Here is a 15712-nt window from a genome sequence, read left to right on the forward strand (position 1 = left end):
AAACTCTCGTTCCTCTGTTAAAAAAGTTTGGGACACTATACGCAAAATAAACGGAAAGAGAAAGCAAAACCCTCTCCGACATCTGACACTGAACAATAAGAACTTTAGTTCAAAACGTGACATTGCAAATATTCTTGCTGACAGTTTCTCGAAAAATTCCTCATCATCTAATTATTCAGAAACCTTCCGAAAACTTAAAACTCAAAAAGAAAAGTCACGTTTAAAATTCACATCCAACAACTCGGAAAGTTATAATCAATTGTTCTCACTATCGGAGCTTAGGGAGGCTTTAGATAAGGCCCATGATACATCCGCTGGGCCTGACGAGATACATTACCAGTTTCTGAAACACCTTCCAGAATCATCATTAACATCTCTTTTGAAACTCTTCAATGATTTATGGATTACTGGTAATGTACCAAAAATCTGGAAAGAAGCAACTGTAATACCAGTCCCCAAACCCGGTAAAGATAGCGAAGACCCCAACAGCTATCGACCAATTGCACTCACAAGCTGTGTGTGCAAAACAATGGAACGAATGATCAATTCTCGGCTTGTCTGGTATTTGGAAACTAACAATTTAATATCTCCTTTCCAAAGTGGCTTTCGATATGGCCGGAGCACCAATGATCATCTGGTTAGACTAGAAACATTCATTCGCGATGCATTTATTAAGAAAGAACATTTAGTAGCGGTTTTCTTTGATTTAGAAAAGGCATATGACACGACATGGAAGTACGGGATACTAAATGACCTGAACGATCTAGGTCTAAAAGGCCGTCTGCCCTCTTTCATATCCAGCTTTCTCTCCGACAGAGAATTCAAAGTACGAGTGGGCTCTACCCTCTCAGATCTGCACGAACAAGAGATGGGTGTGCCCCAGGGCAGTATTTTATCTGTGACGCTCTTTAACATCAAAATTAATAGCATCACCAAGTGTTTGACTCCTGGTGTGGATTGCTCGTTATACGTTGATGATTTTCTAATATGTTATCGGTCAAAGCACATGCATACAATTGAAAGACAACTGCAGCAAAATATAAACAAAATTCAAAATTGGGCCAGTGGAAACGGTTTCAAATTCTTGAAATCAAAAACGGTATGCATGCATTTCTGTCAACTACGAAAACATCACGATGAACCGAACCTCACGCTGGATGGAACACCTATTCCAGTTGTTGAGGAAACCAAATTTTTAGGTATAATCTTTGACAGAAAACTGACCTTTATTCCACACCTAAAGAACTTAAAAGCTAAATGCTTAAAAGCACTTAACCTACTTAAAGTAGTAGCGCACACTGACTGGGGTGCTGATAGAAAAGTCATCCTAAATTTATACAGAACGTTTATTCGCTCCAAAGTGGACTATGGTTGCGTTGTGTATGGTTCAGCCAGAAAATCGTATCTTAAAATGCTTGATCCAATTCATCATCAGGGAATAAGACTGGCTCTGGGAGCATTTAAAACATCCCCGTGTGAAAGCCTTCTAGCTGAGGCGAATGAACCACCGTTATCGCATCGTAGAGAAATGCTTTCCGCACAGTATGCTCTGAAATTAAAATCAAACCCTCTGAATCCTGCTTTTTCGGCTGTTTTTCAACCCAAATACAAAACTTTATACGAAAATAAACCAAACGCCATACCTTCCTTTGGCATTAGAATATCATCCAGCCTTGACACTACAAATATAGATCTTTCTAAAATTCAGAAAACATCGATCTCTGAAACACCACCCTGGCTAATTAAACAACCAAAAGTACGTTTTACGCTACACGATGGAAAAAAATCCGAAACAAACCCTTCTATCTTCCACAACTCTTACCATGAACTCCTCACCGAATTTAAAAACTACACCAGAATTTACACTGATGGATCAAAGGATGAGGAAAAGGCTGCTGCAGCCTTTGTTTGTGGAAATCACACAACGCAAGTTCGCTTACCAAATGGAGCATCAATTTTTACAGCCGAAATCAGAGCAATAGACCTTGCTCTGCAACATATAGAAAAGAACCGTATTTTAAACTGTATCATCTTCTCCGACTCGCTATCAGTACTCCAGTCACTACACAATAGAAAACTGGGGAACCCATTATTGAAAAACATACTCGTAAAAAATACCGAGCTGAGTGTCTCCCACAATATAATATACTGTTGGTTACCTAGCCACATTGGTATTAAAGGTAACGAAAAAGCAGATCGCGCTGCTAAAATGGCCCTTTCTCAAGAACCAACTGATTTTAAAATACCATATACTGATTTTAAACCTTGTATCAGAAAGTTATTACGTCAGAAGTGGCAGGCATCATGGAATGATGCTGTAAATAACAAACTTCACGCAATCAAACCGACTCTAGGAGAATGGACTCCTTCCTACAGAACCATTCGTAGGGAGGAGGTAGTCATTGCAAGAATCCGAATTGGTCATACTTTTATCACCCACACCCACATACTAAAAGGTGACGACCCACCAGAGTGCGTTTCTTGCAATGAACCATTCACTGTCAAGCACTTTATGATAGAGTGCTTTGACCTACAACCAACGTGCGATCGTTATTACATTGTGCATGACATGAAAGAACTTTTTGATAATATAAACATCACTCGTATTATAGAGTTCTTGAAAGCCGTAAATATTTACTCTAAACTCTGACTTTTATGCTATCACCTTGTGCAGTTTTATGCAATATATATACCGTCCCATTTTAATACCTATTGATCATTTTTACATCTCCCGTTGAGCGGGAACCTTTATTTTGCACCGTTATCATCTTACCGTTTTTTAATTTCAACCATTTGTTCTTTTATATCGCTGGTCGATATAGGACCTTTTATAAGTTTTAAAAGATTATAGAAATAACACTTTGTTTGGCGCTAAATAGCCTAAAAGTGCTGATGCGCCGTTAAAAATAAATAAATCAATCAATCAATCTAAATGTCCGCTCACAAATCTCGCCACCCCCCCTTCATTTAGTCTACCCGTAAAACAACCGTATCAGTTAAAAAATAAACGAAAGCAAAAACCGCAGCATAATGAAAAAATTCAGTTAATGTTGTAAGAAGTCAAATACATGATATCGATTAAAAAAAAAAACTCGCAGATTTATATAATTCAATCACCAGTTGATGCACATACCATAAATACGATGTGAAATTTCTGCTGACTATTTAATAAAATTTAGTCTACATTAAAAGTCAGAAGAGTTTAATCTTAGTTGTTCTATACCACATTTTACGTAATCTTTCTATAAACTATATGTAATTATTTAGAATTCCTACAAATAAAAATGTAATCAATATGACACTGAAATATTCTGATTTCTTTAGGCTATTTTCTGAAAAAATTAATCCACAAATGCAAAGCTTACCCCGCAATAAATCTAGTCTGTCGATTAACCTGTTCCCATACGGTGTTTATCCAAACATAATGTACTTTGGAGAGGTAAGAAACAAGTCATAAAAAAAGAAACTAACAAACAAGAAGAACAGCGAAAATTGGAACATACAATTTCACAGATTTTGCTAGCGTGTTGATAATTCCGGCATCATCTGTGTTAAGTAAGTCATGTAAATGGGCAATATTTGATCTTCATTTGCAGTATCAAAGACAACTAATTCACACTAGTAGGAGTTTGTATCAAGAGTCTTTATGTATATAGAAAAGTTGTGTCCCCTTATTGACTCTTCTTAAGAGCGTGCGCACTAAAGAAAGCATTCCTGCGACCGGGGAAACAAGCTGTTGTGATCGAACATAACAGTTGAAGTTTATAAACTAAAAGGGAGTGCTAAACAAAAAGGGCATTGAAAATGGTAATAATTCTAATTAGACTGACTTGACAGATGTGTAAATTTGTTTAATTGACAACTTAGTCAAATAAAAAGAAAAACTTAGTCAAGGCTACTTCAACTTGCCGTCGTCAGATGCTTAGATGGGGGATGGGAGTTGGTCAGGCTTTCTAGTTTCTGTAAATTTTTCGGACAAAACTAAGAAAAATATAAGAATAAAGTTTTTAAAGGAATAATCACAGCTCTTATTCACATATTATTTATTATATAAGAATGTAAAGGTGCGTTCTTGTGTCGCATACGTCGGATTCAAATTTATTTGCTATGTTCTCATTCCTTAAGTAGAACGTAAAAAACAATACAGTTAAAAATATTTGACAATTTATTTAACCAAGACTTAGTGTGCAGAAATGGTTTTCTTACATAAAGATGTATGCATTATTGGGTCAGAAATGAGTAGCCTGTATGTACATGTTTTTGGTTATACAGTGCATCAGTCTGTGGCGATTGTGATTTTTGTTCGTTTGTTTGGATGACTGTAGTAAAATAAGGTTGTGGTACCTCATGGACTGTGACTGCCACATCAATACGCCTGATATTCAGAAAACATACCTTTATATCTGTGTAATATGTCTCTGTGAAGTGCCTCATTTTCACATGTGATCTTCCCCTTTTTATATTTTCATCAATCTTGGCCAATCAGCAGAATAGCTGATGATTAGAATTGGGTAAACAGGCATGAAGCCAGTGTGACAAATTAACACTGAAGACATTAAACAGAACATGAGCTCTAAACATATTTAATGCTGACTCAGCCTCGATTATGGTGAAGAACATACATGGTTTTGCATACGATTTTAAAGTTGCAGTTTAAGACTCTTTCCTTGGTAGAAGTTGCAGTCCCAAGTCTAAAACTAAGAGTCCCAGTAACTACACTTTTCCCTCATGCAATAATTCAGAAATTATGTATCTCACCAATATAAATGTCATCTGATTGCAATTGCTAAATCATTGTGAAATAGTTTGAATTAGGTCAAATAGCAAAATATGTTTGGTTCTGGTTATCCAGTCAACCCTATTTTTCTTGCCAACCAGACATTTTTTATAAAATAAATTAATTCATGAAACAAAAGAAAACAAACATTAAAAACAAAGTAATCAAAGGTTTGAAACTACAATCAGGATGTGAATGATTCTTGTTTTCTAGTTTAGGTTTCATTTAAATCAATCTGTACAAAAAAAGAAATTATCCTATCTATCTACCTTCATTATTTTTTTCAATGTAACCAGTACCACACATATTTTTCTTATTTGGTCTTATGATAAAATATTGAAAATGATGTATAATAAGGTTTTAGAATGATTTATGACATTAACGTGGGAGTTTATATTCCTTTGACAAACAAAATAAGTCTCAAAATCTTGGCACTATTTGTGTAAGTGTGGTGTGCAATAAAATGCAAGTGCTCCAAATACAGTATCTTGTAATGATTTATAATAATGTGATGGATTAAATTTGTGTTGAGTAATATATATCAAAGATAGGTTCAAATTACATGCACGTATGATTAGACTTTTGATTACATTGATCATTGGGAACTGACATTTGATTAACAGACGTCTTAATCTCTTTGTCTGCTAAGATCTAATATATGTGGATCACCTAATCCCATTGAAATTACTTGAACTTTTTTTGATAGCTTGAACACTACATGATTAATACTTGCTTTGTACAAATAGATCAAATAAAACAGAAATTTGCAAAGAAAAGATCTTGAGTATCAAGGACTCAACTAATGGAATTTTTAGGTGTTCAGATTTAAAAATATGTGTACTTTTATGTACATCTTAGCATCTTGGAGAACCCTGGGCACAGATAAAAATGGTGGCATAACTATGAACATTAGAACTTAAAGGCCTGTGTAGGAGAAGTAGTTCTTGTGGTTGAAAAAAGCGGAATCAGTTGGTAAATTTAAAGCAATTTTTGAGTAGTTTAAGACTGCTGGAAAGCAAAGTACTTTCACTTGAAATGGAAGTACCAACTTGCATCTGTAAGCTTTTACACATCATGAATTTAACTTGGACCATTTAATTATTGTTGAGAAAACTCTTGAAATTGATGTGAGGGATTCACATGTTTATGCCAGGGACTTTTAGAAATAGGTTGGAAACTTGGAGTTCCATGACTGAAGAGTGCAGGACTCCTCATCTAGAATCCGTTGAAAGCCTATGAGTGTCTCTTGTGTGATGTATTTAGACTGCAAACATCCCATGTTGTAACATGGGGTTGCACAGTAGGGAGCAGTTACATGAGCTGAAATGGATGCTATTGCATTTAAAACAATAGTTTCACTGGCAGGAAGTTTGACAAAGTAATGGGTGTTTAGATTCAGATGATCTAGAAGAGAACCACAATGTCTAAAAGAAACACGCCTCTGCCTTATTTTAATAGCAACATGAGCAATGCAGTGCAGCTGCTGAGAGAAATTGGTTCACTGTAATTTTCAGCAACATGATGACGGTGATGTTAGACCAGCAGGGCTTGAAATTGTTGCTAATCTGCTATTTTGTAGTTAGTTGATGTTACTCAAAACAATAACGATTGCATATAACCAACAAGACTTGCAGATGACATGCCCTGCTTTGAATACTCACTGCAGAAATTGTGCATCATAGCCTCTCTTGTGTCATACGTTAGCCATTTGTGTTCATTTTCTCAGCATTTCAGATGTTTTCTTTGTGTCTTTTTTTCTTAATGTTATTTGCGATTGGGCTCTCTCATCATCAAGTCTCTGACACTTGGGTGGTGCTGAACATCTTTCAATAATTCGACATGTTTTCATATGTCACTGCACAATGCACTGAATGTTTAAAATATTACATTAATTTGAATTATAAATGTTGAAATGGAAACTGAACTGGCTTGATTTTTAGCAGGTTCAGTGAAATTTATGCAGGATCAATAATGAATTGAAACCAGAATGCTTGGAAATGTACAGCATTCTCCTCATAAAAACATTTAAGCTGTGTTTTGGGCTTATAACTTTTACAAGGATTGACATGTTGACACCTGTTGAAGAATGTAGCAATTAATATGGTAGACATGTTGACCTTTGTTGAAGAGTGTGTATGTGTAGAAATTAATATGGTAGACATATGGACACTTGCTGAAGAGTGAATGTGTAGAAATTAATATTGTAGACATACTGATACTTGTTCAAGAGTGGAATAATTTATATGGTAGACATATTGACACCTGTTGAAGAGTGTAGCAATTAATATGGCAGACATATTGACACCTGTTGAAAAATGTATGTAGCAGTTAATATGGCAGACATATTGACACCAGTTGAAGAATGTAGAAGTTAATATGGTAGACATATTGACATTTGTTGAAGAATGTGTATGTGTAGCAATTAATGTGGTAGACATATTGACACTTTGCAGAATGTATATAGAAATTAATATGGTAGACATAGTAACACGTGTTAAAGAGTGTGTAGCAATTAAATGTAGATATAATGGGTTGAAGGAAACAGTTTATAAACCTGTTGCCTAACCCTTCATGGATTCTGACTTTGGTTTATATTTTTATTGTTTTTTGTTATATAAAAAATTGTAACTCCATGATATCTCTGTCCATGTTTGAAGGAAAGTGTTGAGAGAAAAATTGTGTGCATTTGGCCCTGTGAAGTTTTGAAAACATTTCAATGTGCATAAAAAAATCTCCATCAGAATGCCAAAAGTTATCGTTGGATGATACATTTTTTCCATGCATTCTTTCACTTTTCAACTTTGTTCTTACTTTATTAGCAGCTGAATCCAAGAATGAATCAGCACTCTTAATAAAAAATGGACCTGTACTTCCAGCATTTTGAACACAGACACTTTATTATATAAAACTTTGTAAGGCCCACATTGCTAATAATAATAATAATAATAATAATGAGTGCTTATTCACCAACTGCTGCATCATGCGGGACTGGGTACCAACTACAAACTGCACAGAACCAGATAATAATGCATTGACAGATCTGGGTCTGTGTAGTTTGTTAGGACTAAGTTGTAGAACAAACATAGACCATGATCTGCATGCACATTATGGGATAGCAGATCATGGTCTTTGTTGTTTGCAGTTAGACTCATTTTATAGGCAAGTATATATGGTATAGCTTAGATTGCTAATAATTAGTGTTTACTTACATATATCTGGACATTTACAAGTTTTACTTTCAACAAAGTTACATTACTCATTAAAAACACAAATCTGAATGTTAATTACACCCATTTTATAACAGTGCAAATGAATAGAAACTTTATAATAGAAGTGTTTTCAGTTTTACATGATCAGTCATTGCCTGTGCTCAATATGTTGGCAGTACAGGTTGACCTTAATAATGGGCAGAAAAATGTGAAAATCCATAGTTTAAAAAAAAAATTCCTAGTATATTATTGTGGTTGCCCTAAAATTACAGTAATAAAAAATATTCAACAATTTTTGTCAAATCGGTACATATAATTTTCTAGAAAGCAAGCTTGCTTACTGGACTTCCAGACTACAAAATCCAGTTGCAGATAAAGTGGTATAGTTGTCTTGATTATAAATTGCTTAAAGTAATTACACTTAAATATTACCATATATACTTGCTTCAGTCCCACTGCACGCTGCAGAGACACAGATCTGCAGTTGCATATACAATATATAAAGAGGCTAAGCAGAGCAATAGCCATCCCAGTAGAATGAATATATTAAACACACACACACACACACACACAAAACAATCTCAAGTTGCAGCATGTGCAAAGTACAGTATGTAGTTGCTTTTTAGTGGGTTCCAATTGCAAACAACATAGACCCTAATGCACTGGGACTGACACATGGTGTGTATATCAAGATCTGCTGGCACATTACGTAATGGCAGATCTGGGTATATGCAGTTGGAATCCACTGATAAGCGAGTAGATATGGTATGACATGAATTTGTCCCTATAATAATAGATTCTTGAGACTATTCAAATATCAAATTGTTTCCTAACAAGGACTCTATTAATATGGGCTGTTTTCCATACTATCATAAGTCATACATTCAGATCAACTGGGATAAATTATTTATAAAATATAAATTAACACCAACATTCGAGTTTTGTTTTGTGAAAGCACATTTTTTTTAATCAGTGTGAAAAATTTGTAAAGCAGTCGAGGTAAAATAAAGTTTTAACTTTTCAAACTCATTGGAGGATTTGCTTTTCAGCAGTACACAGAAATGTGTGTTGTTAAAAGAATTATTTATAAGCAATATCTAGCTTTGAGGAAACCACCATCTGTAATTCAATGATATTCATATATGCGTAGGTGTGATTCTGTTGGCTGTTATATTTACATTCATCTGGTCAATCAATACTTATTAGTTATGGTAGAAAGGTGTTACATTATGATGGTAGATGGAGATGGACTAACAAATGTTATCAAAACAAGATTCTCCATAGGATCTCAAAACTGAGAATGATACTTTGGTTGTGAAACCCGGTGGTGAAATCTTGAAATCTGAGGGTGAACTTTTAAATCAGAAAAATAAAGGAAAAAATGGTCATTGTGATATAATGGCAAATTTTCAAGTTCCACAAATACATATTTTAATACAGTTGTAAGAAATTCCAATTAATATCTTATTTACCTGCTTTAGTTGTCCCAGTGAACCTGAAAACAATAAATATGCGATACCATACAAATGTTTTTGAAAAAAATAAGTTGAATGAAAACTGCAGTTAACTATTTAAGTATAAGATGAGATTTATCTTAGTTAATTGAAAATGTTTTTAGCAAATTAATTTTCATTATTATAACTTTCTCAGCATACTCACCTGTTTGGGTCTAATATCTAATGTACTGATATCCATTCAGTTAAAAATGATTCATGATTTTTCACTTGTACACTGCTCTAATTGACTGAATGATTGATTGATACACTCATTTACATATTATTGTAACTGTCTGGGTCGATCAGGATCAGAAATAAGTACTATGCCAGATATGTAACACCACTAACAACAGAGTGCCTGTCAACTTTTATCAATGCAAACATTAAGAGTGGTAATTGTCTACACTAGTAATTTGTCTGTCCAGTTTCAATACAATTTCAATGCATGATGAATATGACATTAGATCATAAATTTCTGTTTCAATTCTGTTCACTTTCTTTGATATCAATGACCGTTAACATTATGGGAAATAAAAGTGTTACTGTTTCAGAGATGATGTATTATGACAATATTTTAATTTGCCAGCTGGAAAGTTGCATGGCATTCATCAGAAGGTACACTAAGCAGGAGTTAAGTTGGTGGAGTTGTACTGGATCTATGTTTGAAGACTTTTGTCAATAGTTCTTCTGCTGTGCAAAATAAAAAACTGCATCACTTATACAAGCAAAGTTTAGAACAATCCTTAAAAACTTTGTTATGTGCAGAATTTAAATATATTGCCCAGTGAGAGCTATGTTTTAAATTCTTTTTAATTACAATAAAATTTATATTATTCTTAAAACTCATGGAAGTAGGAACAGTTGTGCCAGTGAACTGTGTCCGGTGCTGATATTTCTTTTTTCTAAAAGATATAATAATGCAACATTGGATTAATATTTTAGAAGAAAATATTCTTTCAAACTTTTTCAGATGCTTTCAAGGCAGAAGCCGGCCATAGGGCCCGGTTCTACCACACCAGCCAAAGAAAGCAAGAAGAAAAAGAAACTGCCCAAGGTGGATGATTATCTTACTGCTAGAGACTATACAGGGGCAATCACTCTTCTTGAGGTAAGATAGAACCTGTTATTGTAAGAGATGGAGTTTCACTGTCAGAACTTTTTGTAGGACATTTACACTGGAGTCATGGACCCTCAATCTCCAGGAATTAGAGGTCGTAAAATGAAAACTTTTGTCTAGCTGATAAATATGAGAGTCCATTCATTGGCATAATATCATTACTTTGAAGACAGATGGATACATGTTTAATGAAATAATTGATGATTATTGTTACTGTTTAGTTTCATTTACATTTTTAACTTAACTTTCTAAAATGAGATTTTATTTTACTTCTTTTCATTCAGATAATATTTAGGTTAAGTACGTCGTTTGTTGCAAATGGTTAGAGAAAATTTGCATCAGCTGGATTCTCAGTTTCAGAAGACTGTATGTCTGGGGTTAGGCAGGATTCTCAGTTTCAGAAGACTGTATGTCTGGGGTTAGGCAGGATTCTCAGTGTCAGAAGACTGTATGTCTGGAATTAGGCAGGATTCTCAGTTTCAAAAGACTGTCTGGGGTTAGGCAGGATTCTCAGTTTCAGAAGACAGTATGTCGGGGGTTGGTTATCTTAGAGCAGTGACAGTCTTTTGAGTGTCCATGGCTGGTTATTGAGAGTTCAGTGGATGAGCAATCCTAGAACAATGACCATCCAAGATTAGAATTTGAAGGTCCAGGATTTGCTGATAGTGCTTACAGGGTGCTCTGATCATGTGAGAAGAACAGAGTCAGCGTTTCGTAAATACACATGGAATTGCAGCTTGGAATGACTTTCTCATTAAAAATAACTGCATCCTTTCTTTTCAGTGTACTCTTAGCTTTGTTCTTAAGATGTTTTTCAAAACTGGAGCAGACATTTTTTTATCCTTGTTCCAACAAAATTGCAAACATAGCATATATATATATATATATATATATATATATATATATATATATATATATATATATATATATATATATATATATATATATATATATATATATATATACACACTCTGTATCACATCTTATGCTTTGGAAATTATTCTTTTGTAGTTGTGGATAATTTAATTGCATTATTATTATTATTATTATTATTATTATTATTATTTGCTCTTTTTACTTTGAATGTCAATTTTCATTCTTTGCCCTAGGAATGAATATATAAATTTTATATGCTGCAAGGATTTCACATTGCCATTAGTGTTATCTTAATTTTATCTCTTCTCATTGTGAACCACAAATTTATCTTTGCTGATATTTAAAAAAATATTTCACATAAATGCCAGGTGTTTCATACATGCTAAGACATATGACATAAATCACTGATTATTCAAAACATCTAACAAGTTTTTGACATAGACTACTATCAGACATAATCTATCATATTCTGGGCAGTGTACAAAATGTAACAGGATATGTATTTAGGTGCACTTATTCCAATGCTGTGGCTGCAGTAGCAATATTAAGATTTTATGGTAACACTATTTAATTTTCAAATACAAGTAGTATGGCAGGTCATAGCATGATTTGTAGGCAGCCCTGGTGTTCCATAGGACCCTTTTTCATTTCAGTTTAATAGAAACAGTGGGAAGGGAAATGAGGAAACAGACATGTGGATTGCTTACTGTGCTTTTCATTTGTCAGACTACAAGAGAGCAATGGAGGTAAGTGTGACGGCAAAATCATCTGAACTCAGTTGAGATTATATGAGACAGCAATTATCCAGACATTCTTTTTAGGTGGTTAACAGTACTTATGTACATATTGATACATTTCATAATATATAATTCATGATGCAATACATATTGTTGAGATTCTATTCTAAGAGGTGATTTGGGCAAAATAATTGTACTTGAATTTGTCATTTCATGTAAACACACACGACAAGTGACATAAAACTTGTCTTTCATTGATTTCATACTCCCTTCCCCTACCCTCATTTGTTTCAGCATAACACATTAATAATAAATGTAAAACATTTACTTTTTGTATCAACTTTCCCTTCTAAAGGGGCAGGTGGACAGTTAAAAACTGTTATGTTCTGTTAGTTTATGTGCAAATTTGATGAACATTAATAAATGCGAAAAATTACATATCTCTCCTTTAAATTCCAGCCCCCAAAAATCACTTCATGATCCTTAAGAATAACAAGTTAAAAATTAATTATTTTCCCCCAGTCAGGAGTGACTTATGCCTCAAGTTGATGTATCCATCCATGTCCATTACTAATAAAAGTAATCATTTGATTCAGTATGAATGAATCTTGTAAATTTATGAAAAAATATTTTTACTATATAAACATTTGCAGAATTTTTACTGTAGCCTATCTTCATAGCTACTGGCTTATTCCATGAGTAATATTTTTTAGAAAAAGTTTTATTGGTATTCCTTCAGTACTTTAATCATCTGTTATGAAAATGTGCAAAAACATCTGATGCGGGAGGTCATGGGTTCAAACCCCAGCCAACTCATATAAAATACTTTTAAAAATGGTACTAGCAGATGCCTCACTAGGTGCTCAGCATTAAGAGGTTAGAGTTGGGACTGGTCAGCCTGGTGTCAGGATAATGTGACTGGGTGGGACATCATGCTTCATGTCTGCAGCATGATAACCCAGTACAAGACATCACTATAAACTGCCACACTACAAACATCATAGCGATATGACTGAAAAATTGTTAGAGCTTTGTTAAAACTCCAAATCACACACCCACAGTCACACAGTTACTGTACCATTTTTGTTATTATTTTTGGATCAGACTTTACGCATGTATTTTTTGGCAGAATGTCACACAAGATATGCAACAGATTTTAGGTTATGATCTTTGGTGGTCGAGTTAATGTGATAAAAATATTGATGAGAATTGTGGTGACAAGCCATGGAAGTAGCTGTTGCTACTTTATTAGTTTTATTGGTTAATTATTAAAAATCTTTTAATATTGTTGGTTGATAGGATGGTAAATACGGATGTAGATTTAGACAACTTTGTTATAATTAGTCTTTCAGTCTTCACATTTGGTATCTTTTTTCCAAGTCCTTTTGTGTTTGGACAGGTTTAATGTATAGGTTGACTAACCTGATTACTGTTTTAAAAGTCACTTTACAGTTAGAAAAATTTTAATTTACAGTTTGAATATAAAATCATTAAAAATGCTTCTTCCCTTTCCATCTGTTATTTTGACCATGTCCCTAATTAATGTCAGAGATTTTCCCATCAGCAAACTGGACTTTAACAAAGTTAGGCAACATCTCTTTTAGCATATAGGGTGTGTTAATTTATTCCATCACTGAAGTGTATGAAAAAGAAAAAAAGAATAAAATTCAGAAGAAAACAATACATGCAGTGAATATTTTGTTTTGCATTTTGGATGAATCTGGCTTAAAATATTGTTGTGTTTAAACATACTTTACGTTGGGTAAGCAGTTTTAAAAAAAATATATATGCCAGGGTTTTCTGATTCTCACAGAGTTCAAATGAAAATGTTATTTAAAAAAAAAAATCAAAGCTGCATAAGTGAATAACTAGTCCTCTTTGAAAGTATCTACCCTGGGTCCCAAGTATAATGTACTGGATTTGTCCTAATGAATTTTGAATTGTTGTTTTGAGAACTTTCAGTAATATATAAAACTTCATATGTATTATGTATGTTGTATAACTTAATCTTTATGTTTATAGTACTGCATATACTTGCTTATAGAACAAGTCCAACTTCAATCTGCACAGACTTAGGTCTGCCATCGCACAATGTGCTGGCATATCTGGGTCTGTGTGGTTTGTTAGGAGTAATCAGTAGAATGAACAAGATAGACTCAGATCTGCAGGTGCATTATGCTATGGCATATCAGGATCTTTGTTGTGTGTACTTTGATTAGACTTATAAGTGAGTACATAGAGTATTCTTAGCTTTTAAGTGGAAAAGTTTTGTTACCTAAAAATTAATTTTCTTGGATTTTCCCAGGAGTATCTGAGGATGACAAAGAGGGACAATTATCACCCAGATGTATGGGTAGACCTTGCCTGCTGCTATTTTTTCCTGGGAATGTACCCAGAAGCTGATCAGGCTGCCGCTAAGGGTAACTACCATAGTGTTTGACTTTTTGTACGAACTTATTTTTTGTCAAGACTGCCTTGATGCATGGTGGCTCAGGATACTGCTCACTTTTCTGTGCCTGTTTGTATGTCCAACTATATCCTAGATTAACTTCAGTAAAAGAAAATGGTGAGTCCAATAAAAAGGTGCCTTGTGTATGGTTATATAAATACATGTTGACAGCATGTTGGAATAAATTTGCAATTAATTAAAAGTTAATTTTCTAATTGCTTATCAACTAAAAGCATTAACCATACATACTTACATCTTGAGAAAACTATTTTCTGGTTTATGTTTGTTTATAGGTATAACATTTCTGAAGAGGGATTAGATTATTGATCTGTGTTCTCCATTAACATTTTGTATGTTGAAGGTATGGACAATGCACTGTGTATAAATATTCATTTTCTCCACCACCATTCTTCTTCTTCCTCAGAAGTTTTGATAATCTCTGCAACCCAAATTCAAGTTTTCCCCTCATTGACAAATGATTTCTCTTTCTCAAAAGGGAGTTTTTGCATCTGGATATTTTGAGATGTGCCCGCATTTGGTTGAGGTAAAGACTTGATCTTTGTCCTTCAGGCACTTATGAAGTTAAGTTGCAGTACTATACATGTAAATGATCCTGTAAAGGTCTTTTCTTCAAACTTTCATTATGCTGAAGGAGATTGATCAGGCATATTAACTGAATTTTATATGAAAATTTACATGGTATACTGCCAGAAAAGTGTTTACCCCTGGAAAAGGCACAATCATTCAAAACATCAAAAAAGGAAAAGAACAAACAATAGCTCTGGAAGTCATAGACAGCTTGCCTATACCACAGTTTTAGATTGAAGCTGATTGTCCAATACCTAACTACTGTACTATTATTATTATTATTGTTATTATTATTATTGTTATTATTATTATTATTATTATTATTATTATTAAGGCTAACATACTGAAGTGGAACTTAATTTTTGGTTTTGGTCTTTTTGTCACCTGAATACTCCTCTGTTTATTCAGAAGAAATTATAGTGGTAGTGAATGAGTTAGCTCACCTAAAATGAAACATGCTATC

The 15712-nt window shown here is 33.9% G+C and overlaps 1 protein-coding gene across 2 annotated transcripts in view; it reads left to right on the forward strand.

The window, feature by feature from the left end:
• The first annotated feature begins 3707 nt into the window (after positions 1 to 3707).
• Positions 3708 to 15712, forward strand: part of LOC149802719 (intraflagellar transport protein 56-like) — a 60581-nt gene continuing 48576 nt past the window's right edge. For both annotated transcript variants that reach the window (XM_089952129.1, XM_089952130.1), the window contains exons 1-4: positions 3708 to 3807; positions 10453 to 10590; positions 12129 to 12221; positions 14518 to 14632. In XM_089952129.1, coding sequence (XP_089808255.1) covers positions 3805 to 3807; positions 10453 to 10590; positions 12129 to 12221; positions 14518 to 14632 — 349 coding nt within the window. In that variant the 5' untranslated portion in view covers positions 3708 to 3804. The remainder of the gene's footprint in view (positions 3808 to 10452; positions 10591 to 12128; positions 12222 to 14517; positions 14633 to 15712) is intronic.

This window comes from Sinohyriopsis cumingii, chromosome 3, assembly GCF_028554795.1.
Source record: "Sinohyriopsis cumingii isolate HCF-2022 chromosome 3, ASM2855479v2, whole genome shotgun sequence".
NCBI lineage: Eukaryota > Metazoa > Mollusca > Bivalvia > Unionida > Unionidae > Sinohyriopsis > Sinohyriopsis cumingii.